This window comes from Dreissena polymorpha, chromosome 2 (genome assembly GCF_020536995.1).
Source record: "Dreissena polymorpha isolate Duluth1 chromosome 2, UMN_Dpol_1.0, whole genome shotgun sequence".
NCBI lineage: Eukaryota > Metazoa > Mollusca > Bivalvia > Myida > Dreissenidae > Dreissena > Dreissena polymorpha.
This window is the reverse complement of record NC_068356.1, coordinates 118481372-118495901: the sequence shown is the minus strand read 5'-3', so window position 1 is coordinate 118495901 and position 14530 is coordinate 118481372. Positions and strand designations below refer to the sequence as shown.

At 37.0% G+C, this 14530-nt stretch overlaps 2 protein-coding genes across 3 annotated transcripts in view; one reads left to right on the top strand and one right to left on the bottom strand.

The window, feature by feature from the left end:
* The window catches only part of LOC127868700 (WD repeat domain phosphoinositide-interacting protein 4-like), a 379045-nt gene that overhangs the window by 19260 nt on the left and 345255 nt on the right, over positions 1-14530 (bottom strand). The window contains exon 1 of one of the 2 annotated variants that reach the window (XM_052410695.1): positions 915-928. The exons of the other annotated variant lie outside the window; for it this stretch is intronic. The gene's annotated coding sequence lies outside the window, so the exon portion shown is untranslated. Of the gene's footprint in view, positions 1-914; positions 929-14530 lie in introns of those variants that run through there. 2 annotated transcript variants of the gene reach the window in all.
* Positions 2702-13361, top strand: LOC127868689 (pre-mRNA-splicing factor RBM22-like). Its single transcript, XM_052410640.1, has 9 exons — positions 2702-2761; positions 3850-3903; positions 4368-4530; positions 5123-5223; positions 7002-7174; positions 7904-8104; positions 11250-11497; positions 11958-12098; positions 12455-13361. The coding sequence occupies exons 1-9, from the start codon at positions 2708-2710 to the stop codon at positions 12592-12594; spliced, it is 1275 nt and encodes a 424-aa protein (XP_052266600.1). The 5' UTR covers positions 2702-2707; the 3' UTR covers positions 12595-13361.

Genomic DNA, 14530 nt, shown 5'->3' with positions numbered 1-14530 from the left:
ACAATTTCGGTAGCTCTTCGTTGAATATCTTCAATTTTCTTAATATGTTTTTACAAAGGTAGACCATACACTAGATCCATTTTTCAATGTGGGTCGAACAAGCGATTTGTATAAATGATTAAACATGTCATTGTCAACATATTCGAATGTTCGGTGTATCAATCCTAGAATTCTTTGTGCTTTACATTCGATGTTAGACATGTGTTGTTCAAAATTGAGCTTATTATCAAAAATTATTCCCAAATCTTTCTCATTTGTCACAGATTCAACATAAACAAAATTTCCATCCTTCTCTCTCATAGAGTATCTGAACACTGCATGACCTTACATTTATCGGCATTAAAAGACAATTTCCACCTTTTACTCCAGTCACAAAGTTTGTCAAGATCAGCCTAAAGCTTTTCACGCTCTTCAATGTTGGGAATTTGTTAATATAATTTAGTATCATCAGCAAAGATTTTCACGATTCCAGAGACAACATAAGGCAAGTCATTGATAAAGCAGAGAAATAGAATTGGACCTAGTACACTTCCTTGGGGTACTCCACTTACTACATCAGCCCATGAAGAAACAGATGAACCAACCCGTACGCACTGTGTCCTGTTATGTAAAAAATCTTTCACCCAGTTGAAAAGTTGACCTACAATTCCCAATATATTCAGCTTAAACAGCAGCAAATCATACACGATATTCGGATAATATGGGCGATATATCGTGTTAAATATATCGTGCGTCACTGCGACTGTCGAGAAAAAGATCAAGTATCGCTGCGACTGTCAAGAAAAAGATGAAGTATCGCCGCGACTGCCAAGAAAAAGATCAAGTATCGCTTCGTGTGTCTAGTGTCGCCCTTGATGAAAGAAGAGCGAGATCATAGAGTTGGCACTATCCGGATTCCGTAGTGTTGTATTTACGCATTTTCTGTTTTAATTTTTTTGTCGTCTACACCAGACACGTCTAGATTAAGATCAGTACATGTATAGGTTACACACCACTATACTGTAATTTCGTCTAATTTCTTATAAGGATTTAAACGAAACAAAAAAAGAGAGGACGAAGTTGTATATAAAAAGGGGTTTTCTTATTTGCAGCTATATTGTCTTTAGACAGTCGAAAAATCATTCATGAACAAAATAAATATAAACCCTTTCCCACTCAGAAGAAAACTGAAAATGGTTTTTGCAACCAGCACTCGCAGTCTGTTCAGGTTTAATGCTGTTTACTGCTCATCAGTATCTCGGGGTTGGAAATGAAGCCTTTAAAATTTGAATCTAGTAAGAAATGTCCTTAATTAAATTAAACTTTCTTAGGGACTACAAATGAGTCAAAACACGTATCTAAGGGGTTGGGGAAACTTGCCCATTGGAGAGTCACTACTCAGCGTGCGAGCTAGCGATCGAGCGAGCGAGCGAGCGAGAGAGCGAGCGAGCGAGCGAGCGAGCGAGCGAGCGAGCGAGCGAGGAGCGAGCGAGCGAGCGAGCGAGCGAGCGAGCGAGCTAGCGAGCTACGAGCGCGCGAGGCGAGACAGAGAGCGAGAGAGCGAGCGAGCGAGCGAGCGAGGCGAGCGAGCGAGCGAGCAGGGAGCAGCGAGCGAGCAGCAGCAGCCAGCCAGCCCACCAGCCAGCCAGCCAGCCAGCCAGCCAGCCAGCCAGCCAGCCAGCCAGCCAGCCAGCCAGCCAGCCAGCCAGCCAGCCAGCGAGAGAGCGAGCGAGCGAGCGAGCTAGCGAGCGAGCGAGCGAGCGAGCGAGCGAACGCTCCGCGCGCGCGCGCGCGCTCGCGCGCGCGCGCGCGCGCGCGCTCGCGCGCGCGGGCGCGCGCGCGCGAGCGCGCGCGCGCTCGCGAGAGCGCGCGCCAGCCCGCCCGCCCGCCCGAGCGAGCGAGCGAGCGAGAGAGCGAGCGAGCGAGCTAGCGAGCTATCTATCTATCTATCTAGCGAGCTAGCGATCTATCGAGCGATCTATATATCTAGCTCCCGCCCTACTTCCCCCTCTCTCTCTCTCTCTCTCTCTCTCGCTCTCTCTCTCTCTATCTATCTATCTATCTATCTATCTATCTATCTATATATCTATATATCTATCTATATATCTATCTATCTATCTATCTATCTATCTATCTATCTATCTATCTATCTATCTATCTATCTATCTATCTATCTACTGTCTTACTCACCTTGCGGGTATTATTGACAGGTGAGCACTCAGCATAAACAAGTTTATTAAATCGTTAAAAGGTTACAATGAGGGCAAAATGATGTTAATCCAGACCAGAGCTAATGTCTGGGTGCATCCCTCGTCGTCTTGAAGATATTGTATATGTGGCGGTGATGGTCACTCGATCTTTTTAAAGCTACGGCTTAAAATTATTCTAATAGTGAAATAAGCGTGAGGATAAAAAGTTGCGTTTTAGCCACTTTTATGCGTATGTCGCAGTGGCGTAATGGAGAAACAAACCAATCTTAAATGTATATTATGAAATTTGTGGTGTTTCGTTTCAATATTCGGATTTATGTAAACGGAAATATTTTATCTGAAATATATTTAAAAATGACATATTGCTGTAAAGATATACACATATAACTAAAATTTAAAATATGACATTACATTTAAATGTTTAATGACATAATTTATTATGACTGCTCAGAAGAGTATCGTAATATTAAATAAAGACATATAAATAATTTCGATTCATTTTACAAGCTTGAAAGAAAATGGCGTCCTCCAAAGGAGCAAACACGTATAACAGACAAAATTGGGAGGATTCGGTAATATTTTATTTGATTTAGGCATATCATCATGAACAATATGTTTAATTTAATAAATTGCATTCATTTACAACCCAAATCGCGTATTTCATCAACTAATCAGATCAATAAATGTCGTATATGTTTCTCGTAATAAATCTGTTTGAGACATTTAGAAATGAGAGTTCGGAGGTAAAAATAAACTGACTTAACTTTTATTCTTTCAATAAAATACATTCAATACACGAATACTGTTAAGTTCGAGTGAACATGTTTGGGGTTTTTCTTGGCATTATCATTTTTGTACCACAGATTTCATATCTACTAACCTTACCATCTAAAATTCTAAACACTCCCGGCTACTGATGTTTTACAAAATTGTCCACAGACTGGTTGCTGTACCAATGCTTCCTTACATCACTCCTCCAACCCGGCTCACTAGACACCAACACCCTCTTTCATTCAGACAAATTCCCACTCCCAGTAACTATTATAAATTTTCCTTCTATCCAGCTACTGTCATCCTAAGGAACTCCCTGCCAGCCAATATTGTACAGGCACCTACCCTGGACCAGTTTAGGCAGGGGGTGACTAAACTAGACCACAGTTTCTAAGCGGATTGGCTGTTTTTAACTTTTTAAGTGTATATTTCTTCTTTTAATTAACACTTTCATCTTTGTTTCTAAGTCTCACAAATACATTTTGTATTACTTTTATCTCCTATACATTTCTTCCTTTAATTGTCTTGCACTGACATGCGCCTGCTTGAAATGCTAATTGTTGGCGTCTAGCAGTATATATAGATAGATAAATACTGCTCAGATCGTCAAAAATTTGGAAATTGAATTAGTGTTATTATTGTTTTGCTAACAAATGCTTCAATATTGAAAACGAAGTTGTTCTGCTTTCAATCGCAGTAGGCCGCTTTGTATTTCAGAAATACATCTATTGTTAATTTTTGTTTCAAAAGCTTTTTTTATCAAATTGTCATATATCAGGCTGACAATTTATCTTCAATACAATTGTAAGCTTAGCAGAAAATTTAAATGATGACTATTACCAATCAGATCCTAATATACTTAAAAAAGGTGTATCATTTTTTGTTTCAGGAATTCCCTATTCTGTGCCAGACATGCCTGGGAGACAATCCTTATCTGAGAATGGTCAGTACAATGTCGTTACTATGTGTTTGCTAAAGTTGCTCAGTCTTGCTGTTGTTAAAACACTTTTATTTGGGTTGAATTTAATCAACACTAATTTTTTATTTCAGCCATGTTTGATCAACTTAAAATCACACATTGACTGAGTTATTGGTAATTTAGTTGACAAATAGTTTGAAAAAACCCCAGAGAATAATGAATTGTACAATTCCCTGCTACTTTGTTCACATGCTTTGATAACAATGATATAATGCCCATCTATTAAGGCTAAGTGCAAAACGGGGTATTATGCTATATGCCTTTACACACTTCAGACCAGCTGGTACATTTGCAAGGTTACATAATCTCATTGGACTCCTGATCAGAATGTATAGATGCAGAGGCATATCTGAAGCTGACGACTGTTTGGATAAAGGCCCATTTTAGCGCCTGCGGTATGCAGATCATTTTATTGTTCTCATCCACAGATGAAAGAACCCTATGGAAAGGAGTGCAAGATCTGTGCGCGGCCATTTACAGTGTTCCGTTGGTGCCCAGGGGCCCGTATGAGGTTCAAGAAAACTGAAGTCTGCCAGACATGCTCCAAAATCAAGAACGTGTGTCAAACCTGCTTATTAGATCTTGAATATGGTAAGAATGATGCACAGTGTGTAACTGAATAAATGTTTTGTGTACACATGTTTAAGTGAAGAACAATAATAATAAGAAGTCCTAATCACAACATGTTTTTGGCAGATTTTTTAGCTTATTTAGGGTCATATTCCCAATAGCAAAAAAATTAAAAATTCCCAATAAATGTGTTTTTTTTCAGATGTTAATATATATAGATGTTCATTGAAGGATACTTTTGGAGTTGTAATAACCATTTGTTTTGGTTCAATGTTTTCTACGGTATGTAAGTTTTATGGAAAATAAGTCGTGTTTTTTTAAATAAATTTAAAATCATATTCATTGCATATTCCCAAAATGGTGGAAAAAACTCCATTCTGTGCCTTGATGTATGTCAAGGAGTACTTCAGTGTGTCACGTCTCCTGAAATGATATTTGATAGCCCGTCAGGTGCTCATTCAAGTACTTGTAACAATTAATTGGTAATGTAAATAACTTTATGATATAACGAAGATGAACTAAAAATCAGTGTAAACACAACATTCATTACTTTTTTACATCTGAATAAGAAGTAATTTTGAGTTTTTCATATTATATGTGTCATGGTCTATAGGCTTGCCTGTACAAGTGAGAGATGCAGCTCTGAAGATCCAAGACAACATGCCCAAGTCAGATGTGAACAAGGAATATTACCAGCAAAACATGGAAAGAGAGGTAGGGAATTAAATCTTTGAATGGTTTGCATTTTGTTTGGTAATAGACAGCAGTTATTTGACTGAAAGTTTACTTTTATTGACAGATTTCTTTTTTATGCCCCCTTCTTCGAAGAAGAGGGGGTATATTGTTTTTGGCCTGTCTGTCATTCTGTCCCAAAACTTTAACCTTGGTTAAAGTTTGATAACTTTTGCAATATTGAAGGCATGCATATGTATCTCATGGAGCTGCACATTTTGAGTGGTGAAAGGTCAAGGTCATCCTTCAAGGTCAAAGGTCAAATATACGGCTTCAAAGCGGCGCAGTAGGGGGCATTGTGTTTTTGACAAACACATCTCTTGTATGATCTTTCTTTTCATAGTATCTTTAACCAATCAGGTCTAGGTAAAGGTCAAGAATAGAAAAATGATAATATATGTTTTAGCTCAATAACATGAGTTTTGATGGAGATATTTTTTAAGCTTTATATGTATGTATCTTACATGCAGACCACTGAATTTCAATTAGGGTTAGTTAGGTTAAGGTAATTGTAATAAGAAATAACAAAACAGCAAACAGAAAGTTTCAGGTCGATAACTTTTGCTTGTTCAATCTTGATTGAAACTATGAATGTAGCAGGCTTACATGCAGACCAAGCTTGGAATTGCAGTTGGGGCCAGTCGAGTCAAGGTCATTGTTATTAAAGATAGGAAAATGGGTTTTGCTAACTAACTTATGTAAGGAGCAAGGTATTGATATTAATTTTGTGTGTGTAAGTAGCTTACATGCGGACTTAACATGGGGTTGTATTTGGGAGAGTGAAGATGAGGCGAAGGTCACTGTTACTAAAAATAGAAAAACAGTTTACGCTAAAAAAACTTAAGCCTGGTTTTGTTTTATTATGCTGACATTTTTATGTCCCCCACCAATTTAGTGGGGGACATATTGTTTTTGCCCTGTCTGTTGGTCTGTCTGTTGGTTTGCCCAAACTTTACCATTTTGCCATAACTTTTGCAATATTAAAGATAGAAACTTAATATTTGGCATGCATGTGTATCTCATGGAGCTGCACATTTTGAGTGGTGAAAGGTCAAGGTCATCCTTCAAGGTCAAAGGTAAAAATAAAATAAAAAAATAATAAAAAAAGTCAAAGCAGCGCAGAAATGGACATAGTGTTTTTGACAAACACATTTCTTGTTGTGTATGTAGCTTACATGCATTCCAGCTTTGGTTTTACTTCTAGTCAAGGTAAATGTTACTAAACATTGCAAAAGGTTTCCACTCAGGGACTTTGTTTCGATGAGGTATTGTGCTGAAATTTAGAGTGTTGGTTACTTGCATTACTAGTCAGAATATTCATCTTTTTACAATTTGGACTGACATTACAGTGGAAATGTTCTTTTGTTGCATTTCTTAATTGTTTCCTAAGAGTGTTCTTCTTATTTTTTTTATGCCTCCAAAGGAGGGCATATAGTGATCGGACTGTCTGTTTGTCCGTCTGTCCTTCCGTCACTCTTTGCGTTTAGGTTTCGGGTTTAGGTTTAGAAAAATGCTCATAACTTCTATGTCGCTTCAGATAGCAACTTGATATTTGGCATGCATGTGTATCTCATGGAGCTGCACATTTTGAGTGGTGGAAGGTCACGGTCATCCTTCAAGGTCAAAGGTCAAATATATGGCTTCAAAGCAGCGCAGAAGGGGGCATTGTGTTTCTGACAAACACATCTCTTGTTTTGAAATATTTTGTGCATACAATTCCATTGTTTACCATAGCACTTTGTGTAAAATTGCAATTTCAGATGGCCCTGAATGATGGCGTGAACCCTTCTGGTGCTCTGGGTAAGGCCATGGCCCCCAGTGATATGCTCCTCAAGTTGGCACGCACCACACCCTACTACAAACGCAACAGACCCCACATATGCTCCTTCTGGGTGAAAGGGGAATGTAAGCGAGGGGAGGAATGTCCATACAGGTATGCTTAGATCAAATATATGTTAAGTAAAGTGAAAGATATTCTGATTGTGACAAACTAACTCAATAGACTTGTCCACACTTCATTTATCATTAGATATTTGTGATCAAAGCAGAGCGTTACATAATGGCATACTAATTATTCCTCGGCTGCTTATAAATAATAGAGACACTACAAATTACATTATGTTAGGTACTTTTAGATTTCTTTCCCCTGATTTTGTTTGTAAACTGAATTTCTTACTTAAGTCTTATTTACACTGATGAAAATTAGTGTGATACACTTTTGCTGCTAGAAAACTGGTTTGAATGGATGTTTATGGACGTAAATATTTTGAAAATAAATTTTGAACATTCAATTTAATTATCAGTTAAGCCTATATTTCTTTAAATTATATGGTTTTAAAGTAAATTGTGGCTTATATCTTCTGAAGTTTTTCTGTTGTTACATGTAAGACTATTATTTCATATCTCAGCTGACGTTTTTCTGCAGTAAAGATTTTCATATCTTACCTATGTTTAACTACAGAAAATATAAAAGTTGCTCTACCAAACACTTTGCTTTTGTAAAAATAACTGTCACTTGTCTGTGCTTATGTGTTCCAATCTGAACAATAATTCTTGCTAACTCCAACACATTTTTTGATGTAATAAAGATAGCATAATTCTGAACTATCACCAGGTAATTTTTTCTGTGTTTTAACCCAAACTTCTAACTGATTTCCAACAGACATGAGAAGCCAACAGACCCAGATGACCCTCTGGCAGACCAGAACATCAAGGACCGTTTCTACGGGATGAACGACCCTGTGGCTGACAAGTTGATGAACCGCTATACCTCCATGCCCAAGCTTGAGCCCCCTGAGGACCGCACCATCACCACCTTGTATGTCGGAGGGCTCGGCGACAAGGTCGGAGAGACAGAACTCAAGTATGCTATTTGTACAAAGTTTAAAAAAAAAATGTATTTGGGCATTAAGAAATACTGTGAAACCTTTATTATTGGCCAATCATTAATTTTCGTATATTTTGTCAGTAGACTGATTGACGAATTTAATTTCATAAGAAATAATTATACCCCCACAAACGAAGTTTAGGGGGTATATAGGAGTGAGCTCGTATGTCTGTTGGTCTGTCCGTATTAAGTGTCCGCTCTCCAATTCAAGTTGCTTTCATCCTCCACCAAACTTGGTCATATGTTGTATCTAGATAATGTCTAGGTCAAGTTCAAATATGGGTCATGCCAGGTCAAAAACTAGGTCACGGGGTCACTTAGTTGTTTTAAATATTGAGCATAGTGTCCACTCTCTAATTCAAGTAGTTTTCATCCGAGCTTCACCAAACTTGGTCAGAAGTTGTATCTAGTTAATGTCTAGGCCAGGTTTGAATATGGGTCATGCCGGGTCAAAAACTAGGTCACGGGGTCACTTAGTGCGTTTTAAACATTGAGCATGGTGTCTGCTGTTTTTTGTGAAGACAACATGCAAAATATTCTGTGTCAATTCGGCATGTGGGGGTATTTGTCACGTCTGTGACAAAGTTCTAGTTATATCAGATGTTTAAACAAAATTAAGACTGAATTACCATAGGTATGAAAAAAAAATTAATTATGTTATCCACGCATACATACTGCATCTGTTTCGCAGTCAAAATAACTCTGTGTATAACACAAAGGGGAGTACATTATACTGTGTACTTTTAATACTGACATTTAACATTTCCTGTTAAACGCTTATGCAGTAAAGTTATATCCAAAAACAATTCTGACTTTGTTTAGGTAGAATAGTAAGTTCTGAGCTAATTTATTGCCGTGTTGTGTTGTCATTTGCCATACATACCACTTTTGTGCATGCATATCTTATCCAATAAAATAACAGCATCAATTAAAAAAACTCTGGCCGTTTATGATGATAAATGTGTTGATGAATTTCATCAACACAAAAAAACATACCCCATTTTTCAGAAGCGTTCAGTGCATTATATGACAGAGTTTTAATTGGGCACAGTTCATATTAATTATAATAACCAATGGACGAGTGCATATCTAGATTGAATGCAATAGGATACAAAGCAACGTTTTATTGCGTCATAGACAGTCGTGCAAAGAACAAGTTTCCCGGCCACTCTTCAAACCGGGCCTAAATTTAAGTGAATTTCTGTGAATATTTACCCTGCTTTTGCATGTAATTAAATCGTCTGGATTACGTATTTAATTTCTCTTTGTTATATTTTCAATTGCATTTTTGCAGACAATCTTTAAATTAATATTGTCCACAAATTACAATGAAATGAAAAATGCTCGTTAAACTTGTCAAAGCTGTGAATGATTCAAAAGATTGATAGCACATAAGTAGTAACAGCATTTGTGCCTTAAGTGTCTGGTTGTTCAGTCCCACTAATCCGCTAATCATAACAATGAACTAGTTAATGGAATACAATAATTAGGGCAAGTTACTATCTCCTGATAACAAAAGACTTGTTTATTGGCATGTGATAAACTGAGCCCACTTACTGCAAGTGACTCCCAACCCAGTCCCCACCACGATTTATTTCAACTGTGATTTATTGCGGACAAGTATATATTTTTTCAGTCGGAAAATGACCAACACATTTTTTTCTCCAAAACCAGAAATTTGCAAATTTAATAGTGATTTCTTGAAAAATGACAAAATTGTATGCTGCCAAAGTAAATGGTTTCACAGATACATGTATATATAAATGTTGCCAGACTTGGCACAAAGTACTCAAGTCAACCATATGTGATCACTGATCACTCTTTGTCCCTCGTGTGGCATGCAGTGGTCTTTGTCAACTTTAGCTTGCTAACACTCTAGAGGCCACTTTTGTCATCCAATTGTGATAAAACTTGGTTTGAACTTTGATCTTTAACAATACAGAGGCGATGTTCAAAACTTGGTCATGTGTGTATAAAAACTAGGGATGGCAAAACTATTTGAATATACGAATATTTAATCGTCAGTTTTGGAATGGCAGAGTTGGCATTCAAGTATTCGCAAGTTTACTATTTCAATCGAGTTTGTGCTTTTTAATTAATTACCCGCAAGTTGCTTACTAATTACAAGAACAATAGCAATTAACTCAACCAAACTCAAAAGGGATTAACATGTTAAGACTCTCATCGTGTCAAAATGATAACGTGCTCTCATCAGCGTCTATTGTGCAGTCGCAATATACACACCCAAAGAAAGGGCCTCAACTTGTGTTTGTCAATTTGCTGCCAATTAGGGCCTTACAATGACTAGAGAACAATAGTTTAAATGGTGTGATCACAGTTTGAACAGCCATTAAATGTTTGAAGTAGTCACAGTTGGCAAATGTTATAAATGTATTTGAACAGAAAATATGCAGTCATCACTAAAAATTCTTTGCGAGGTATTTTGCATATCCTTTTGAAATGATACCTTTTTTTACACACACACATGATATTGCCATTATTAAATTTATGAAAAAAAAATAAGTAAATGATTTCAATTCTATGACTCATTATCCTTTTATTTGTGTCCGATTTGAGTGTCGGTCATAGATTCAGTTCACAACAATAAGATTACTCTATAGATAAATTAACAAAAGCAACAACCTACTAAGTAACCAGGGACTAATACAAACAATTTGAATTTGTCCCTGTAATACATTGCCAAAAAAAAAAGGTAATACATTCCAACTGTTTAATGCGAATAAACAAGTATTCGATTGAATGGATTTGCGAGAATTTGAATACCAATTTAGGTATTCGATGCCATCTCTAATAAAAACTGATGTCACCGTGTCACATCTTAGAAAAACTGATGACTTAATCTTAGTGAAATATGGTCAGAATGTTTATGTCAATTTAATCTGGGTCAAGTGGGGTCAAAAACTATGTCGCAAGATCAAGTCTTAATAATTTGTCTACTTTTAACTCGGAATGCAAAAGGTGAAAATGAGGCATAATAAAAAAATGTCTATGAATTCCGAAATTTTAGCAAATATATCTTGTTCTTTTTCAAAAAACACTGGTTGGAACACTCAATACAGCTCTTTTGCCTGTACATATTGTTATTTGACTGCCATTCCAGAGACTATTTCTACCAGTTTGGTGAAATTCGCTCCATTAATGTGGTGTCGAAGCAGCAGTGTGCGTTCGTACAGTTCACCACACGTGCTGCTGCAGAGACAGCCTCAGAAAAGTCATTCAATAAGCTGATCATCAACGGGCGTCGCCTGAACATCAAGTGGGGCAAGTCCCAGGGCCAGATAGGGACAGAGAGGGAGGAGAAGGAGGAGGAGCGACATAACCTGGCCCCTGTTCCTGGGCTGCCTGGAGGTGAGCAGCGAGAATATAAGCCTCATTCTGGGAAAGATTGGCTTAATGCATATGCATAGTGTAATCTGGGCTTAATGCCATGTGCTTAAAGTGTGTTCACAGATAAGCCTGTGAAGTTTTCACATGCCAACCAGGGGACCACACTTTCTGTCTACACTGGATTTTTGTTTATAAGAGACTTCCTGTAAACACAGAATTCCAAAAAAGCGGAAAGTGTCATCCCTGATAATTGATATTTTCCTTAGACAGTATTCTTTGTGAATTTAAGATTAATCTCTTTTCTTACTTCTTTATATAGTTTTGATGAGTTGATTTTTGTATGTTTCTGTAAATGTCTTAATGTTTCTGTAAATGTCTTAACATACTGTTATCCATTGAGAACTGATTACTGTTTTACATGTTTTATGATAAACTGAATTTTTGTAAACCATAAGAACAAACATGTATATTTCTCTTGCAGCTTTGCCTATACCTCCAGAGGAGATTTCCAACAATTTCTTCAATCTGGGCCCCATGCCTCCCATGCAGTTGAGGGGACCCATGCCACCTAGAGGGCCGCCTCACATGATACCCATGTTCATGAGAGGACCCCCACCCCCAGGTAAGCCTGCATTTCTCTATCTAAATGTTATGTAGGCAGCAGAAATAATTATATGAATCATATGACTATTAGCCTGTGCGTACCTGCACAGTATTAAATTAATAAGTTAATATCTGTTTCCTGTAGATTAAAATGTGAAAAACCAAAGACCTACATATGTATGTTTCTATTGAAGGTTTTATTGGGGGATCCAGTTATGAAAGATCCAAATAGTTACACTGACAAGACTCACATTTTATACTAGGAATTCAACATGTGTTATTTTAGTCTTCAAATAACTACTTACAATAAATCATTCTGTGGAAATATAAGGATTAAATCTGTACCTTCTAGTAAACTGTGAGTATGTATTTCAGGTGTTCGTCTGCCGCCCCCACCCCCAGGGATGATGCCATTGAGGCCCCCACCAGGGGTCATGCCCCGGGGTCATGTACCTCAGATGCACTATCCCTCTCAGGACCCCAACAGGATGGGGGCGACCATGCAAAACAGATAGAACATTGCACCTTGCTACAGCTTGGATTTGTATTAGACATCTACTTCAGCAATGGCTGATGAAAACAGGACGTATATCTTGTTCAGTTTCAGCTTCCAGTGTCGAGATTTTATCTACACCAAATGAAAAGTGTGTGGTCTATATAGAAACAGGTATGGTGAACATTGCTGATCCTATATGGTTCTGTTGGTCATGTACACAAAGCTTGGCTGTGTCATGTTTTGTGAAGCTTTATGCCTTGAACAAGAAACAAGAACAAGTTTATGGACCATTTATATATCCGATTTGTAGTTGTTTCCTCTCAATTATTATCAGATATATGGCTTCATATGTATTGCATGTAATAGTTGAGTTGAAACCAAATCTGATTTGATGTATTTCATAAACTTGTATTAGAAAATTCACGTCTAGGGTCTCAAGTTTGGTAGCTCCATAAATTATATGATATAATTTATGGAGCTACCAAACTTGAGACCTTATATCCTTAAATCTCTATAATGGAGAATGAGGAGAATATGAACCCCAACATTTTCTGCTTTGTTGTTCTTTGTCCTGATATGCGAATAACTTTTTCATTATTTTTCAAAGCGACTATGTGTCAATTATAACATGTAGGCTCCTATGTATTGTTTACACATGGAATTGTTATAATAATTTTTTGGAACATTTTATAAATTCATGTTTGAATTATATTCTTTTAATTTGTATTTTACTGGTACATGTTTTTCAAGGCACACAATAAATATGGAAGTAAAATTTTTGTTCAATGGTGCGTGTTGAGAAATAATAGCATGTCACATGTGTGTTTTAAAAGCTGTCAGCAGGAATGTAAGGTCAGTAAACCAATTATAGGAAATTTGGTTAATGTTTAACAATCCATATTGTATTGCTTCGTGTACATGTATGTTTAAAGGAGCAACATGTCAAAAGAAAGGTAAAGTTATGAAAAAAAAAGTTGAAGTTATGCACCTTGGGAGCATTGAATTTACGAAGAATTTTAGAAATATATATAACTTACATGCATGGGCTTCCTGACCTGACAGTAATGGTGTGACTTTCAGGAGTTACACACACAGAAACGCCTTAAAATGATATAATCATGAATTTTTTACAATGAGATCAGCCAGTCTTTGGCTGCTGTATTCAAACTTGAATGGGAGATCTGTGCACACATTCATTAACACGCGTGATCAACCACAAGAAAACCCAAGGCTAAATGATATGTTTACTTTACCCATGCAGTAATGTATTCATGCCTCAGCAAAAATCAACAATACATTTGTAAATCTGATTTATGATTTAATGCACTGGATTCACCTCCTAATGATAATTAAAGCTAAACATTTTATTTGATTTTTCCAGTTGATTTAAATCACCTGTGTCTGACTAAACTAACAAAGGTTTGCATTGGCGATATTGCATCTAACGGGGTGCATTTTGCGTAGGAAGATAAATCTTTATCATCGCATTCAGTTGTGAGAATCTTAACCATAAAGATGTCTAATGCACATACTTAATGGTCATTCAGAACATTAAAAAACAATCTTTTGTGAAGATACAAGACCAACACTTGGCTGGTAATAACACTGATCATATTAATCCATGGCTTACCTTGAAAAAAGTAAGAAGTCACTGCTACCTTTTAATGAAAACCGGTTTTAGGCACAAAATGGCATTTAAATAGTTATATGTTGTTAAAGATGGGCAACGTCTCGAGGCAAATAAAAAAACAACACTAGAAATTAGCTTTTAACACTATATCGAGTGACAGACTCGAAACCCTGTGAGTATGGATACCTTGAAATTGGATAAAAAGAACATTTTCGTCATCCCGTTGCGACTCCGCGTTTAATAATTTTAATCAGGATTTATCAGTGCGCATGATGTATAAGTTTACGTTCATTAGTCAGTTATGTATGCAGTAGATTTTTAGATT